Here is a 14,794-nt window from a genome sequence, read left to right on the forward strand (position 1 = left end):
CCTTGAGAAAGAAAGATGGAAAGAAAGGCAAGGACAGAAGGAGGGAGGGAGGGACAGAGAAAGAGAGAGAGAAAGAAAGAGAAAACTAAAACTTAGCCAGACTATTTCTGAATACACTATCCAAAAAAAGTTTTACAAAATCTCAAAAGGTAATTTGAATCAGTGAACAACAATTAAGCAAGTATGAAATTTCTGAAAATCTCTAGCCTATGTTGATTTTTCTCTCCTAAAAAAGTCTAAAATATTAAAAGTAGGAAAAAAAATTTTTAATACCAGAACAACAGCAATTCTAAAGACTAGTCTTCTTAAAACAATTCAGCACTCCATAGTAGTTTGTTCACAAAAAAACAACTACACATCAAGTATTAGTAACACCTACATGTTACAAGAAGTAACATATAGACAAGAGTCTATATAGACAAGAAGTCTAAGTAACTTGGAAAGGTCAGGCCAAAAGTGGAACAGAATGTTGGGGCGCCTGGGTGGCTCAGTCGGTCGAGCGTCTGACTTCGGCTCAAGTCATGATCTCGTGGTCCGTGAGTTCGAGCCCCGCGTCAGGCTCTGTGCTGACAGCTTGGAGCCTGGAGCCTGCTTCAGATTCTGTGTCTCCCTCTCTCTCTGCCCCTTCCCTGCTCATGCTCTGTCTCTCTCTGTCTCAAAAATAAATAAAAACTTAAAAAAAAAATTTTAAGTTTCAGGGACTTGAGCAGAGAATGCTATTCAGTTCTTAGAATATAAAGCATAATATAATTCCCTACATAATGAAATTTAATGTAATTAGTCGTCCTGGACTCATTTTAAAATGAAGACCACCTCTTTACAAGACCCTCTGGGTAAAATGAGTAAATAGTACGGGTAAATAAAATCTAAGTATTACTACATTAAATTTGTTTAAAATTTTAAAAAAAGTTATAGGACACACATTGATCACAATATGCCACGTAAGCTAAACAGTATCTTCACCACAATGCTTTCGTTAAGAGGTACACACACTGGGCTCCATTTTCAGGGGACATAACCTTCTAGAGGGGACAAGTTGTACATAACATTCAGCAATCAATTATACGTATCAATGGCCCTCACAGTGAAGCATTTTTAAGACTAAATTACATATGAATGGTTTTTCCGTTCCATCTGTCCACATCCTTCCAAATGATGGAGTCTCTTCGTCAATATGCACGTACAACAAACACGCACCCTGCACGGGCTAATTCTCTTACACTCTTAATTCTCTTCAAATCAGTTCTCAGCTACTCCCACTTTCAAAATCCTGTTTTAACTCCTTTGGCTTGCTCTTCCTCTTCCCCAACTTGGATCAGTGCGTCTTTTACTTTGTTGGCATTCCCAGTCCACTGTCTAACAAAAGGGAAATGTGTGAAGGGCAGATCTTTAGTCCGTTCCTTCTGAGATCAGAAGACAATTTTTCCTAGCTCAAGCCAGCCATTCCAGAACACCAAGCACAGGATTCCAAAATTTCACCCTCCTAGAACACGAGGTCAGGTCAAAAAGAGGCTGTCTAGTTCGGACATTTACGGTTCCAATCAACAGCCCACTGTTCATGATACATAATAGGCTGTGCCTGGAGGTCTCATTTCACACTCAGCTCTCTCCAAACTCCTTTCTCGTGTCAAATCCTAACACTGCGAGTTGCTCGGTTTTGTTGTCTCCTACCCTGGAAAGCTGAACTTTTTGGAGATTCGGTAGAAAGAATACAGCTCTGCGTTCCAATAACAACAGTCATCCATTCCAGAATAGGGGACGTCTCCTTTATTTTTTTTTTGAAGTCACATCCTGACTTAGACCCTGTGCTGTCAGATCCCTCATACCAAGTCAGCCATTAGAATTCTCAACTTTCTATGTGAATATTGGCAAAAATAACCAAAAAATATTAAGACTTATTAAGAATATTAATATTAAGAATATCCCTAGTGGTTCATGCAAATAACCTAATATATGAATATGTCCATAGTAACCAGACAGGGAAAGTAAAACTGCAAATTACTGGCAAGGTGAGGAAGTTCTTTTAAATAATTACCTTAAGCCTATAGTTTTCCAGCATACGGGATACATATAAAAAGTTAAAGCTTATAAAATTAGCCTGAAATGCCCACATGAGAAGGAAAGTTAACAGATTAACAGATATAGTTCCGATTTTAACGTGCAAAAGACCCCTTTTCCTCTTTAAAAAAAAAAAAAAAAGAAAGAAAAACCTATGTTTAACATTGAGCTTTAGAATAACGCTAAGATTCAACTATATCCATAAGCTGATGGTAACTCTTGTATTTACTACAGTCTGCAAATCATCAGAACAGAATTTATTTTCACTGTAATTTCCAGACAGACTTCAGAATCTTCGGATAAAAGGCATCACCTTTGGCTACAGGATAAAGAATTCCTCCAAGGAAACTCTAGGTAACACTTAGAAAAATGTCCTATTCAGCACATAACTTAATACCTCATTGTAAATACTCGTTACCAGTATGTGTAATTTAAGTCAGAAACCTAAATGTCAGGATATTTTTAAGTAATTCTTTAAAAGCCTGGTAAACAAAGTCTTTGTTCTCTTTTTATCTTCAGGTACTATCTATATAAAATTAGCAACAGACATGAACATGTTTTATGAGCTATAACACACTGTACACATATAAACAGCAGTGGTGATGGTTAAGGAATAAGAAGGCTACCTTAAAGAGGTATATGTGGGGGCGCCCGGGGGGCTCAGTCTGTTAAGCGTCTGACTTCGGCTCAGGTCATGATCTCACGGCTTGTGGGTTCAAGCCCTGTGTCAGGCTCTACGCTGACAGCTCAGAGCCTGGAGATGCCTCAGATTCTGTGTCTCCCTCTCTCTCTGCCCTTCCTCTGCTCACGCTGGCTCTCTCTTTCTCTCTCTCTCAAAAAATAAATATTTTTTAAAAATTTTTTAATAAAAAAATAAAGAGGCAAGAGTTGTACACTAAGAAAGCTGATGAGTTTTCAATGAATTCCACTAGAGATTCTAGAACAGAAACATCGAGTGTTTTATTTAGTGGTTGTGGAGAGGGGCAAATGGGTGAAGGGGAGAGGAGATACAGGCTTCATTAAGGACTGAGTGGGTCACAGGAAGGAAAGGCACAGCATAGGGAACGCAGTCAATGGTCTTGTAACAGCGTTGTATGGTGACAGGTGGGAGCCACGCTGGTGTTGAGAACAGCGGGACACAGGGAGCCATCGAATCACTAAGCTGTACAGCTGACATTAACGCAACATGCGTGCCAACTAAAACTTTAAAAAATCTTTCTGGAAACGGAGCACCAGTATTTGCCCTATTACTGTGACGATTAAATGAAGGAACAGAGAGAAGGCCCTTGGCCTGGGCCCAGCACATGGTAAAGCCCGAATGCACATAGGTAATTACTGCTGTGGATCAAAACAGAAAAGCAAAAAGATGATGATGTCATATTTATGTTCCCCCTGGGGGGTGACTTCACACTGATGATAAAGGAGGTGGACCCGGGCCACGTGGCTCTCAGCTCCCAGTGCCATCTTTAACTAAAGTAACAGCTTACTTCCACTGCACTGAAATTAAGAAACTGAGCATACTCCTGCAGTATGGATTCCAGCGGTACGTATCCCCCCTTTCTCTCGCCTCTAGAAAGAGAAAAAGGAAGAAAGACAGACAGACAGACAACCAGCCTTCTAACAGTATTGCACTTAAAAGAGTCCTAAAAGTCATGCAGGAGAAATATTAAAATGCTGGGCAGCAAAAAATAAAAAATAAAAAACACCCAGTAAAACCTAGCTAATAATAGGTTTCCACACTGACCTGCCTTTAAAGTATTAAGTTTGAGAGACTACACAGTATAACAAGGAGCAGAGGCTGTGCTGACAGCAGCCATGTCTCAAGGTCCACTCTAGCATACATCAGTTGGGTGAAGGTGTATAGATCACGTCTCCCTTCTCCCAGCCTCAATCTCCTGGTCTTAAAATATGCAGTCACCTCCCACCAAAGTTATTTCATCTGATGCTTGCAATGACTTCTGTGAAATGCCTAACACACAGTATGCTTTCAACCAATTCAACTCCCTTGCCTGGAAATGTGTACAAAAACCCTGATTTCACATAGGTACATAATATTTTGTGCTAATTCTTTTTTTTTTTTTTTTTTTTTTTTTGAGAGAGAGAGAGTGACAGAGCACAAGCGAGGGAGAGGCAGAGAGATAGAGAAAGAGAGACACAGAATCCAAAGCAGGCTCCAGGCTCTGCACTGTCAGCACAAAAAACCCGACACGAAGCTCAAACTCACAAACCGTGAGATAATGACCTGAGCCGAACTCAGATGCTTAACCCACTGAGCCACCCAGGTGCCCCTAAGTCTAAGAGAAGTAAAATATAAACTTGTCATTCAGTTTCATCTCGACGAAGGTGGAGGTCTACTGCTTTTTCAGAATCCCACACAATTAGTCTACTTATCTTAATATCTTTTATTATTATATATATAAGCTCAAGATATTAATATGAAATGTCATGGTAACCAGTTTTTGGTTTTTTGTTTTTTTTTTTTTACATTTTACTTATTTTTGATAGACAGAGACAGAGCACAAGTGGGGGAGGGGCAGAAACAGACGGAGACACAGAATCCGAAGCAGGCTCCAGGCTCCAAGCTGTCAGCACAGAGCCCAACGCGGGGCTCGAACCCACAAACTGCGAGATCATGACCTGAGCCAGTCAGACGCTCAACCAACTGAGCCACCCAGGCACCCCAATTCTTAAAACAGATAAAAAACAGGCAAAGAAACTTTATGTGCATTCATACTTCAATTATGTACAAATGTGATTTCCAAAAACTCCAAGCACAAACACAAAAATCAAGCTTTAATGCCCTTAAAATTCTACTGACCCTCAAGTGTGGTCCTTGAATGTATTCTTGACACAAACATCTGCATAGATGAATCTAACATATCCCATTAATCTCTCTGAAAATTTAAAGCTATTTCTTTTGTTTTGTTTTGTTTTTGTTTTTTGAGAGAGCATAAGCCAGGAAGGGGTAGAGAGAGGGGGACTGAGGATCCAAAGCAGGCTCTGTGCTGATAGCAGCGAGCCCAATGTGGAGCTCGAACCCACAAACCACGAGATCGTGACCTGAGCCGAAGTTGGATGCTCAACCGACTGAGCCACCCAGACGCTCCTAAAAAGCTATTTCAAGTTAAACGGCCAGGTCCAGGAAATATGCTTATACTTCAGACATTCAATTCTAATATTATCTCCTATGCCATATAAACTACTACTTATTTCCACAAGGAGATTCATTTTCTTAATTCAAACCTAAAATGTTACATTCTGATGGATGCAAAAATCCTCAACAAAATATTAGCAAAATGAATCCACTAATATATTTTTAAAAAATCATACACCACAATCAAGTAGAATTTGTTCCTGGGTTACAAAGGTAGTTCAATATTCAGAAAACAATCGACAATCAACATGATATGTCACATCAATAAAAGGAAGTATAAAAATCATGTGATCATTTCAATAGATGCAGAAAAAGCATTCGACAAAGTGCGACATCCATTCATGATAAAAACCCTCTCTCAGGGAGGTCTAGAAAGAACATACGTCAATATAATAAAGTCCATATATGACAAACCCACAGCCAACATCATACTCAATGTTGAAAAACTGAGAGCTTTTCCCCTGAGATCAGGAACAAAACAAGAATGTGCTCGCTGAGCACTCTTCACTCAACATAGTACTGGAAGTCCTAGCCACAGCACTCCGACAACACAAAGAAATAAAAAGCATGCAAATTGGTAAGGAAGAAGTAAAACTCTATTTGCAGAGGACATGATACTCTATAGAGAAAACCCAGAAGATTCCACCAAAAAACTACCAGAACTGATGAATGAATTCAATGAAGTCACAGGATACAAAGCCAACGTAGAGAACTCTGTTGCATTTCTACACACTAATAATGAAGCAGCAGACAGTCAAAGTTTAAAAAATCCCACTTCAACTGCATCAAAAACAATAATGTATGTACAAGTAAACTTAACCAAAGAGGCAAAAAAAAAAAAAACCTGTACTCTGAAAACTATAAAACACGGATGAAAAAAATTCAAGACAACGTAAAGAAATGGAAAGACATTCCATGCTCATGGGTTGGAGAAACAAATGTTAAAATGTCCAGGGGCACCTGGGTGGCGCAGTCGGTTAAGCGTCCGACTTCAGCCAGGTCACGATCTCGCGGTCCATGAGTTTGAGCCCCGCGTCAGGCTCTGGGCTGACGGCTCAGAGCCTGGAGCCTGTTTCGGATTCTGTGTCTCCCTCTCTCTCTGCCCCTCCCCCGTTCATGCTCTGTCTCTCTCTGTCCCAAAAATAAATAAACGTTGAAAAAAAAAAAATTTTTAAAAAATGTTAAAATGTCCAAACCAATCTACAGATTTGGCTACAGCCAAAGCAATCTACAGATTTAATGCAATCCCTATCAAAATACCAGTAGCATTTTTCACAGAACTAGAATCAATCCTATAATTTGTGTGTTACCACAAAAGACCCCCAAAAGCCAAAGAGACCTTGGAAAATAAATATGGAACTGGAGGTATTACAATTCCAGGTTTCAAGTTATATGACAAAGCAGTAGTAATTAAAACAGCAGAATACTGGCATAAATATACACAAATAAACCAATGGAACAGAACAGAAAACCCAGAAATTAAACCCACAATTATATGGTCAACTAATCTTCAACAAAAGAAGAATAAATATCCAGTGGGAAAAACACAGTCTCATTAACAAATGGTGCTGGGAAAACTGGACAGCAGCACACGGAAGAATGAAGCTGGACCACTTTCTTTCACCATCCACAAAAGTAAACTCAAAACAGATGAAAGACCTAGATGTGATACCTGAAACCATAAAAATCCTTGAAGGGAGTACAGGCAGTAATTTCTTTGACATCAGCCATAGCACCATTTTTCTAGATAGATGTCCTGAAGCAAGGCAAATAAAAGCAAAAAATAAACAAGGGACTACATCAAAATAAAAAACCTTTTCCATAGCAAATGAAACAATCAGCAAACTGAAAGGCAGCCTACAGAATGGAATAAGATATTTGCAAATGATATTTCCAATAAAAGGTTAGTATCCAAAATATATAAAGAACTGATAGAACTCAATACCCAAAAAACAACTAATCCAATTAAAAAATGGGCAGAAGACATGATTAGACATTACTCCAAAGATAACATACAGACTGTCAAGAGATACATGAAAAGATGCTCAACATCACTTATCATCAGGGAAATGCACCTCAAAATGACATAAGCTATCACCTCACACCCATCACAATGGCTAAAATCAAAAACACAAGAAACAACCAGTGTTGGCGAGGATGGAAAGAAAAAGGAACCTTCCTGCACCGTTGGTTGGCATGCAAACTGGTGCAGCCACTCTGGAAAAGAATGTGGAGGTTCCTCAAAAACTTAAAAACAGAACTACCCTATGATCCAATAATCACACTCCTGGGTATGTACCCAGCAAATATGCAAACACTAATTCAAAGGGATACATGTACCCCTACATTTATTGGAGCATTATTGACGCAAGCCAAACTATGGAAGCAGCCCAAGTGTCCATCAAATGATGAATGGATAAAGAAGAGGTGGTGCATACCTACAGTGGAGTATTATTCAGCCATACAAAAGAACGAAATCTTGCCATTTACAGCAACATGGACAGAGCCAGAGAGCATAATGCTAAGCGAAATAAATCAGAAAAAGACACCATACGATCTTACTCATATGCGGAATTCAAGAAACAAAACAGAAGAGCGAAGAAAAAAAGGAAGAAAGAGACAAACCACGAAACAGACGCAACTATAAAGAACAAACTGATGGTCACCAGAAGGGAAGTGGGTGGCAGGATAGGTGAAATAGGTGATGAGGATGAAAGAGTACACTTAGCCTGATAAAAAATAAATAAATGTTATTCCGACCTGACATTATCACAAAGCATTTCTAAAATATAAACTGTAAAAGCTCTTTTAATAAAGCAGGTCCTATATCCCTGTGTTATGAAAAAATACATTAACAGCTTGACCACTTACTAAAACAGCTTCTAAGATGTAACACATGATATGAAGGCTTTTCCTTTGCCAAAAAACAATAAATTTCTCACCTGCTGGAATCCATGTATACTTCATTTTTTCATGTCTTCATACGTCCTAGCACCACAGCCTCTAACACACATCATGTTCAGACAATACTTGCTGAATGAATAAATGGTATACAAATATACAAAGGAACTATCAAGAACTGTAAAACCTAATTTAAAAATCATTTCTCTGGAGTACCAGGGTGGCTCAGTTGGTTAAGTGTCCAACACTTGACTTTGGCTCAGGTCGTGATCTCACTGTCACGAGATTGAGCCCTGTGTCTGGCTCCACACTGGGCATAGAGCCTCCTTAAGAGTCTCTCTCCCACTCCCACATTCATACACACACGACGCACATGCACTGTTCTCAAAAAAGTGAAATGAAATAAAAATGATTTCTCTGAAACTGGGGGCACCCAAGCTAAACGCTCTATTCTGAACTATATAGGCTTATCACAAATATTCCGTACATATAACTCACATTATTCTCATCTGTCTATGAACTAAAACTTCAGTCGAGGGCCTTGCAATGGACTTTTTTTCCACTAAACCAAAAAGCACATGCTACTTTCATTCACAGTAAGCACAGCTACTAAGTAAACAACGTCTCTCTCCAGCATCTCTCTCTCCCTCCAATGTAGCTCTATCTAAAATATCTCTAATACAGCTCTACCTAAATGAGAGCTGTCCCTAAAGTCATCACCTTGGGAGACCATGCCTTTATTCTACTACTGGAATTCATAAGCAACTGGTTATGAAATCTTTGATGAAATTATAGTTGTGAGAGTCTGAAGCGATCCAAAAAGCATACATATCGCTGCTATAAACATTTTTGAAAACTCTTCTATAACAGTTTTCAGAATCAATTAAGATAAAAAATGCCTTACTTTTAACTAAAACAGCATGGCTCAGCATCATATCACATACTTTATTTATTACTTAGTGGCTTCAAATGACCTGTGACCATTCTAACCTTAAATGCACTCTGAAGATAATGAAGATCTGCCACGAATGAGGACACTGAAAATACTTTCCCAACATCTCCAAAGAAATAATCCAAGAACATTAACCAAAGGCAGCCTTACTGGGGGAAAAAAGTTCAGTCTACAGAAACTGCTTACTTGAAGAAACAACACTCGTGGAATGTATGCATTCAAATCATATTTCTTTTAAAAGCCATGGTGTCTACAGGGACAGTTTCACCGTTTTCCATGACGCTAACTGTATACATGCATCCATGTACCCATGATGCAACCAACTGTTCTGAATTTTAGGGAATGACATCAATTCTCCTCAGTAGGCTTCATTCTTTGAAATGAAAAACCAGCAGGCACTATTTTGCAAGTTATGAACCACCTTTTCTCTCAAAATAAAAAGGGTCTGAAAGAAGCAATGAACAAGAGTTAACTGCTCTGAGTAAGCCTCTTTGAGATTTTACTATAGAATAATTATATTCCTGGATTCACACAGTTAAAAGCAATTTCAAGTATATACCCACATAATCTCTTTTGTCTCCAAATAGTAAAATATCTACTACCGGTAACTGAGAGCTAATTTCGAATTTATTGTATACTGTTTTCAGTAATCTCGGTGTTCATTTTACATAATCTATATCTTATGCCTATTTTGCATCAATTATACAGTTAAAAAACATTTTAGGTCTATATTTGATTAATAAAACATTTTAAATTATTTAGCAATAATAATTTATATAAACTCCCACTATTCCACAATAATGAAAGACAACAGCTAGCACAAACAATCCACCCATCATTCATCTCATATATTTAATATAAGTATAAAATCTGTAGAGATTTCTTTTTAAAAAAAAATTTTTTTTAATGTTCATTCATTTTTGAGAGAGACAGAGCATGAGAGAGGGAGGGGCAGAGAGAGGGAAACACAGAATCTGAAGCAGGCTCCAGGCTCTGAGCTGTCAGCACAGAGCCTGACATGGGGCTCGAACTCACCAAATGCGAGATCATGACCTGAGCCGAAGTCAGACACTTAACTGACTGAGCCACCCAGGCGCCCCAGAGATTTCCTTTCTAAATGTTTTACAGCAGCTACTATCGTTCATACTTTCTGGGCCTACAGCACCTGACCAGTGAGAAAAGAGACTCTATAGTCCACTACAGGCAAGCCAGACTAGAATTAAACACAGACTATAAATTTCTAAAGTGGGGACAATCAACAGGACATAAAGTTAGTACAAATACATACAAGTAATGAAACTATATAAAAGTAGTACACCACATTAATAAGAGAAACAAATTTCAATTTATTCTCCCTTTTTACTATTTCCCAAATAAGAAGTTAAAATTGGGGGCACCTCGGTGGCTCAGTGGGTTGAGCATCCAACTCTCGATTTCAGCTCAAGGTCCTGGGATCGAGCCCCATGTCAGGCCCCATGCTGAGCATAGAGCCTGCTTAAGATTTTCTCTCTCCCTCAAAAGAAAAAAAGAAAAAAAAAAGATTTTCTCTCTCCCTCTACCCCTTTTCCCTCTCACATGCACTCTCTCTTTAAAGCAAAAAATTAAAAATTAAAAACAGGCTAAAGCTGGATATACATAACAAAACTTGGTATTCTTGTGTAAATGCATCAGGACTATTTTACTTTTTATCACTTAGAACAGTACTGTAATAAGAGCAAATACAAAATTCTAATGGACTAAAATTAAAATTACAATGTGTTAGATATTTAACACTACCTAGGAGAAGTCAAGCTCATTTTTTTTAATGTTTTAGGAAATTATCTTACAGACTATTGTCTTTTTTTTTTTTTAATTTTTTTTTTCAACGTTTATTTATTTTTGGGACAGAGAGAGACAGAGCATGAACGGGGGAGGGGCAGAGAGAGAGGGAGACACAGAATCGGAAACAGGCTCCAGGCTCTGAGCCATCAGCACAGAGCCCGACGCGGGGCTCGAACTCACGGACCGCGAGATCGTGACCTGGCTGAAGTCGGACGCTTAACCGACTGCGCCACCCAGGCGCCCCCAGACTATTGTCTTAATATTCTGCACCATCAGAATGTATCAAGGCAAACCCATGCTAACTTACACTAAAATTTACTAACGAATCCAGAAGGATAATCCTTTTATTTTTTTGAGAAATCATTCTAAAAACACATTTTGAGTACTTTTATCTAAAGAACAAAATTATTAAAGCTGATTCTGCGGTCTAAAGGACAAGTTATCAAAAACTCAGAGTTAAGACATTAGGATCATTGAGTTGCTGAAGGAAACACCACTAGGAAAGAAGTTTCCAATCTTCCCATATCCTCACAGGCCATCTTGAGGCTAAGACTTTGCCAATCACACAGGCATAGGCAACAGTGGTCAAGAGCAGTGTTCTGTGGTGAGAAGAGACTTCACTGTCCGTGTGATTTAAGGTAGGATACAACCTCTCCATTCTCGTCTGTATAGTCAAGTCAGGATGCCAATACTTCCACATCTCCCAAAGGCTAAGCAAGGTGACATACATAAGGCACCAGGCCAGTGCCTGTCACAAAATATCAAATCATGGCCCCATTCAATATACATGCTGACAGACACAGTAATGTAGACACGACATGTGCCGGTTTCCACATATACATACTTCCTAGCTCCGTCCACTGACAGCTCCTAGACACATGGACACTTCACAGTGGCAATGAGCTCACCTACTGCCCACAAAGCTCGTCTGGCTCAAAACACCATTCTTTTACCGAAAGGGATCAGGACTCCCTGGAAAAATGGTTGCTTCCAAGGCTGGGGAAGGGAAAATATGAGACGAGCACATCTTGTGGCGGCAGACAATAGAAAGAACGGGGGCTTGTTGAGAAAACACAGGAGCCATCTTGACAAGGTCCTACGGCCAAACTGGAACAGACGAGCGGCAAAATAACAACAGTATTGGACTACAACCCACAGGAACGACAAACAAGCATGTAAATCCATGCCAATATATGTAAATAAAACGAGGGAGAAAGGGTCGTCCTTACAGGAGAATTCCAATTAATAAGCGTAAGAAAGGAAGAAACAGTGAATCACCATTTAACAAACAGTAATGACTGCTGCAGACACGATCCATGGACACAAATTTTCAGACACTGAAACTAGCAGAGAAATGTTGAGGGGAAACAGGAGATCTATTAATTACAATGAAAAAAACGGTAACTTGACTGTGGAGAAGTCTAGCAGACGTGGCCCTCTGGTTATAAGACATATCAACTCATTATCGACTCCCGGATATGATGCACTGAGAACTCAATGTGCTCTTCTTGCCAAGAATGCATACATAACCGGATTCTGATCAGGAGAAGACACCCAACAAACCCAAGTTGAGGGACATTCTACACAACAACCAATAACTTTTAATCAGCTTTCCTCAGCAGTCCATAGACATAAAAGACAAGGAACAAGAGAGGAACTACCAACTGGCGGAGACTAAGGAGCCATTACAAATAAATGTAAAGTGAGATGCTAGACTGGATCCTGGAACAGAAGAACGTCAGTGGGGAAACCGGCAGAAATCAAACAAGATGTGCAGCTTAGGCAACAGTACTGCACTAATGTTAACCTCCTAGTTTATTAATTCTAGCTTAATTATGTAAGATGTCAGTACTAGAGGAAACTGGGTAAAGGACATATGCAAACTGTCATATTACTACTTTTCTGTAAGTCTAAATTTATTTCAAAGTAGTTTTTTTAAAGTATTTGTATAATAATGTATCTATAGTTATCTAGACAACATATAAGAGTTATCATTTTGTTTTGCCTTAAAATCATTAAGTCATGCTAAAATATACTTTAACTGCTGAAGCTAAAATATATATCTCTAAAGAATTCAGCCCTGAAAAACCTAACCAATAAAATACACTACAGATCCCATTACCTGTAATTTCATATCCATAAGCAGCTAGTTGTCCAGCCATATATTCTCCATCCGAATTATTATGAGAACAACCCCATGTTCGCATCCAAATTTTCTGTATGCCTGGAATAGTGCTATTAAACAATAAAAAAAAAAAAAAAAAAAAGTAAGTCTCATTTAGGAATTTTTTTTAGAACAAAATCACTCGATTTCTGGGCATATTATGCAAAAATACGCTCACGGCAACCCATGCGCAATCTATTCATGAAACGTACCAACTTAATCCATAATCAACTGTTACACCAAAAGTCTAAAATCAAAGAAAAATAACCACAGAAACCTAAGTTATGACTCTCTCCATATAAATATTTCCCTTTTCTCTGCATTTTAAATTCAGTACTAAAGTACTATCACTAAGTTAAACTCCTAAAGAGGTAAATACAAATAACAATAGCAAACAAAATGGTTCTAGCAAGAGAAGCAAATAAAGAAAAACTAAGGACATCACCCATTCACTGACTCCTATATAACAATTACAATCTTTATAACTTACAGATACAAATAACTGCATCAAAACAGAAAAACCATCACCCTACAGCATAATTAAAAGTACTCCATATGTAAAAATAGTTATAAAAATGTAATATTTTTAGAAAGGGAAAAATAGTCGTTCAACTCAGACTGCACTAATAATTTAAATTTAAATAGAAGTTACCTTAAAGACATATTCAGAGCAAATTCAATAAACTTCAGTCATTAAAATATGAGAAGTTTAAATTCACAGACTTTAAAAAGTGTTACAAATAAAACCATCGAATGCATTAAAACTTTCAACAATTTACTATCTGAACAAATATAAGCATGTTAAAATTATACAACTGCATAATCCTTTCTGGCTAGGCTGTATTACAATTTCACAGAACTACAACAGACCTAATATGATAAATGACACAATAATTTTTTTGTGCCAATGCCTTTAGCTGATCCAGAAGTATTTGTAAATTTGCTAAGAAAAATCAAATACCCAAACCACCACTGTCTCATAAGAATTTCAAAATGCAGTAAAATGCCTCATTTGGAAGTAACACAAAATTACATACCAACTACAGAGATACCAAAGAGATCCTGGGGTGGCGGACACAGATATGGGGCAGGGGCAGCATTTCCTATATTTATGCCAAATACTGTCCTTGACCCAGTCTTCAAGAAACATGCCATCTGACATCTTTTTTTTTTTTAACCAATTACTTTGCTAAATTTAAAACCAAATAAAATATCTCCTCTCCAAAAGATTTTTAGAAACAGCACCTATACATATATATATATATATATACACACACATATATATATGTATGTATATATATATATATATATATACACATATGCATATATACACATACACACACACACACACACACACACACACACACACACACACACTGATATATACCAGTATGTATCAGTAGCACCAGTTTCTTCCTTGGTAGGATACTGAATATAATCTCAAAACAAGAGCTTACCTATTGCTCGGTGGGCTGTTTTCATCTTGCAAATATTTTTGGGTGTTTCGCTTTCGCACCTTTGGAACAACATGCTTCCGTGAAAAATGCCTATCTTGTGGCTTTAAATCTTCCTGTGACACAATATCTTCTATGTCGTCCAGGAGAGAATCACAGGAGGCAGAAGGCATCTTCTCTATTACATAAAAAAGTTATGAACGACAGAGGCATATGAGTCCCTCACAAATCTATTTCACATGTATCATCTACGAAATATTCTTGCTGATCTTGAATCTAATAGAGAGTTC

The 14,794-nt window shown here is 38.1% G+C and overlaps 1 protein-coding gene across 5 annotated transcripts in view; it reads right to left on the reverse strand.

The window, feature by feature from the left end:
• The window catches only part of CDKAL1 (CDK5 regulatory subunit associated protein 1 like 1), a 714,482-nt gene that overhangs the window by 679,896 nt on the left and 19,792 nt on the right, over positions 1-14,794 (reverse strand). For all 5 annotated transcript variants that reach the window (XM_030314751.1, XM_030314750.1, XM_030314749.1 and 2 more), the window contains 2 exons: positions 14,508-14,682; positions 13,009-13,121 (listed from right to left, as the gene is read on the reverse strand). In XM_030314751.1, the coding sequence (XP_030170611.1) occupies positions 13,009-13,121; positions 14,508-14,677 (283 nt within the window). In that variant the 5' untranslated portion in view covers positions 14,678-14,682. The remainder of the gene's footprint in view (positions 1-13,008; positions 13,122-14,507; positions 14,683-14,794) is intronic.

This window comes from Lynx canadensis, chromosome B2 (assembly GCF_007474595.2).
Source record: "Lynx canadensis isolate LIC74 chromosome B2, mLynCan4.pri.v2, whole genome shotgun sequence".
In the NCBI taxonomy this organism is placed as follows: Eukaryota; Metazoa; Chordata; class Mammalia; order Carnivora; family Felidae; genus Lynx; species Lynx canadensis.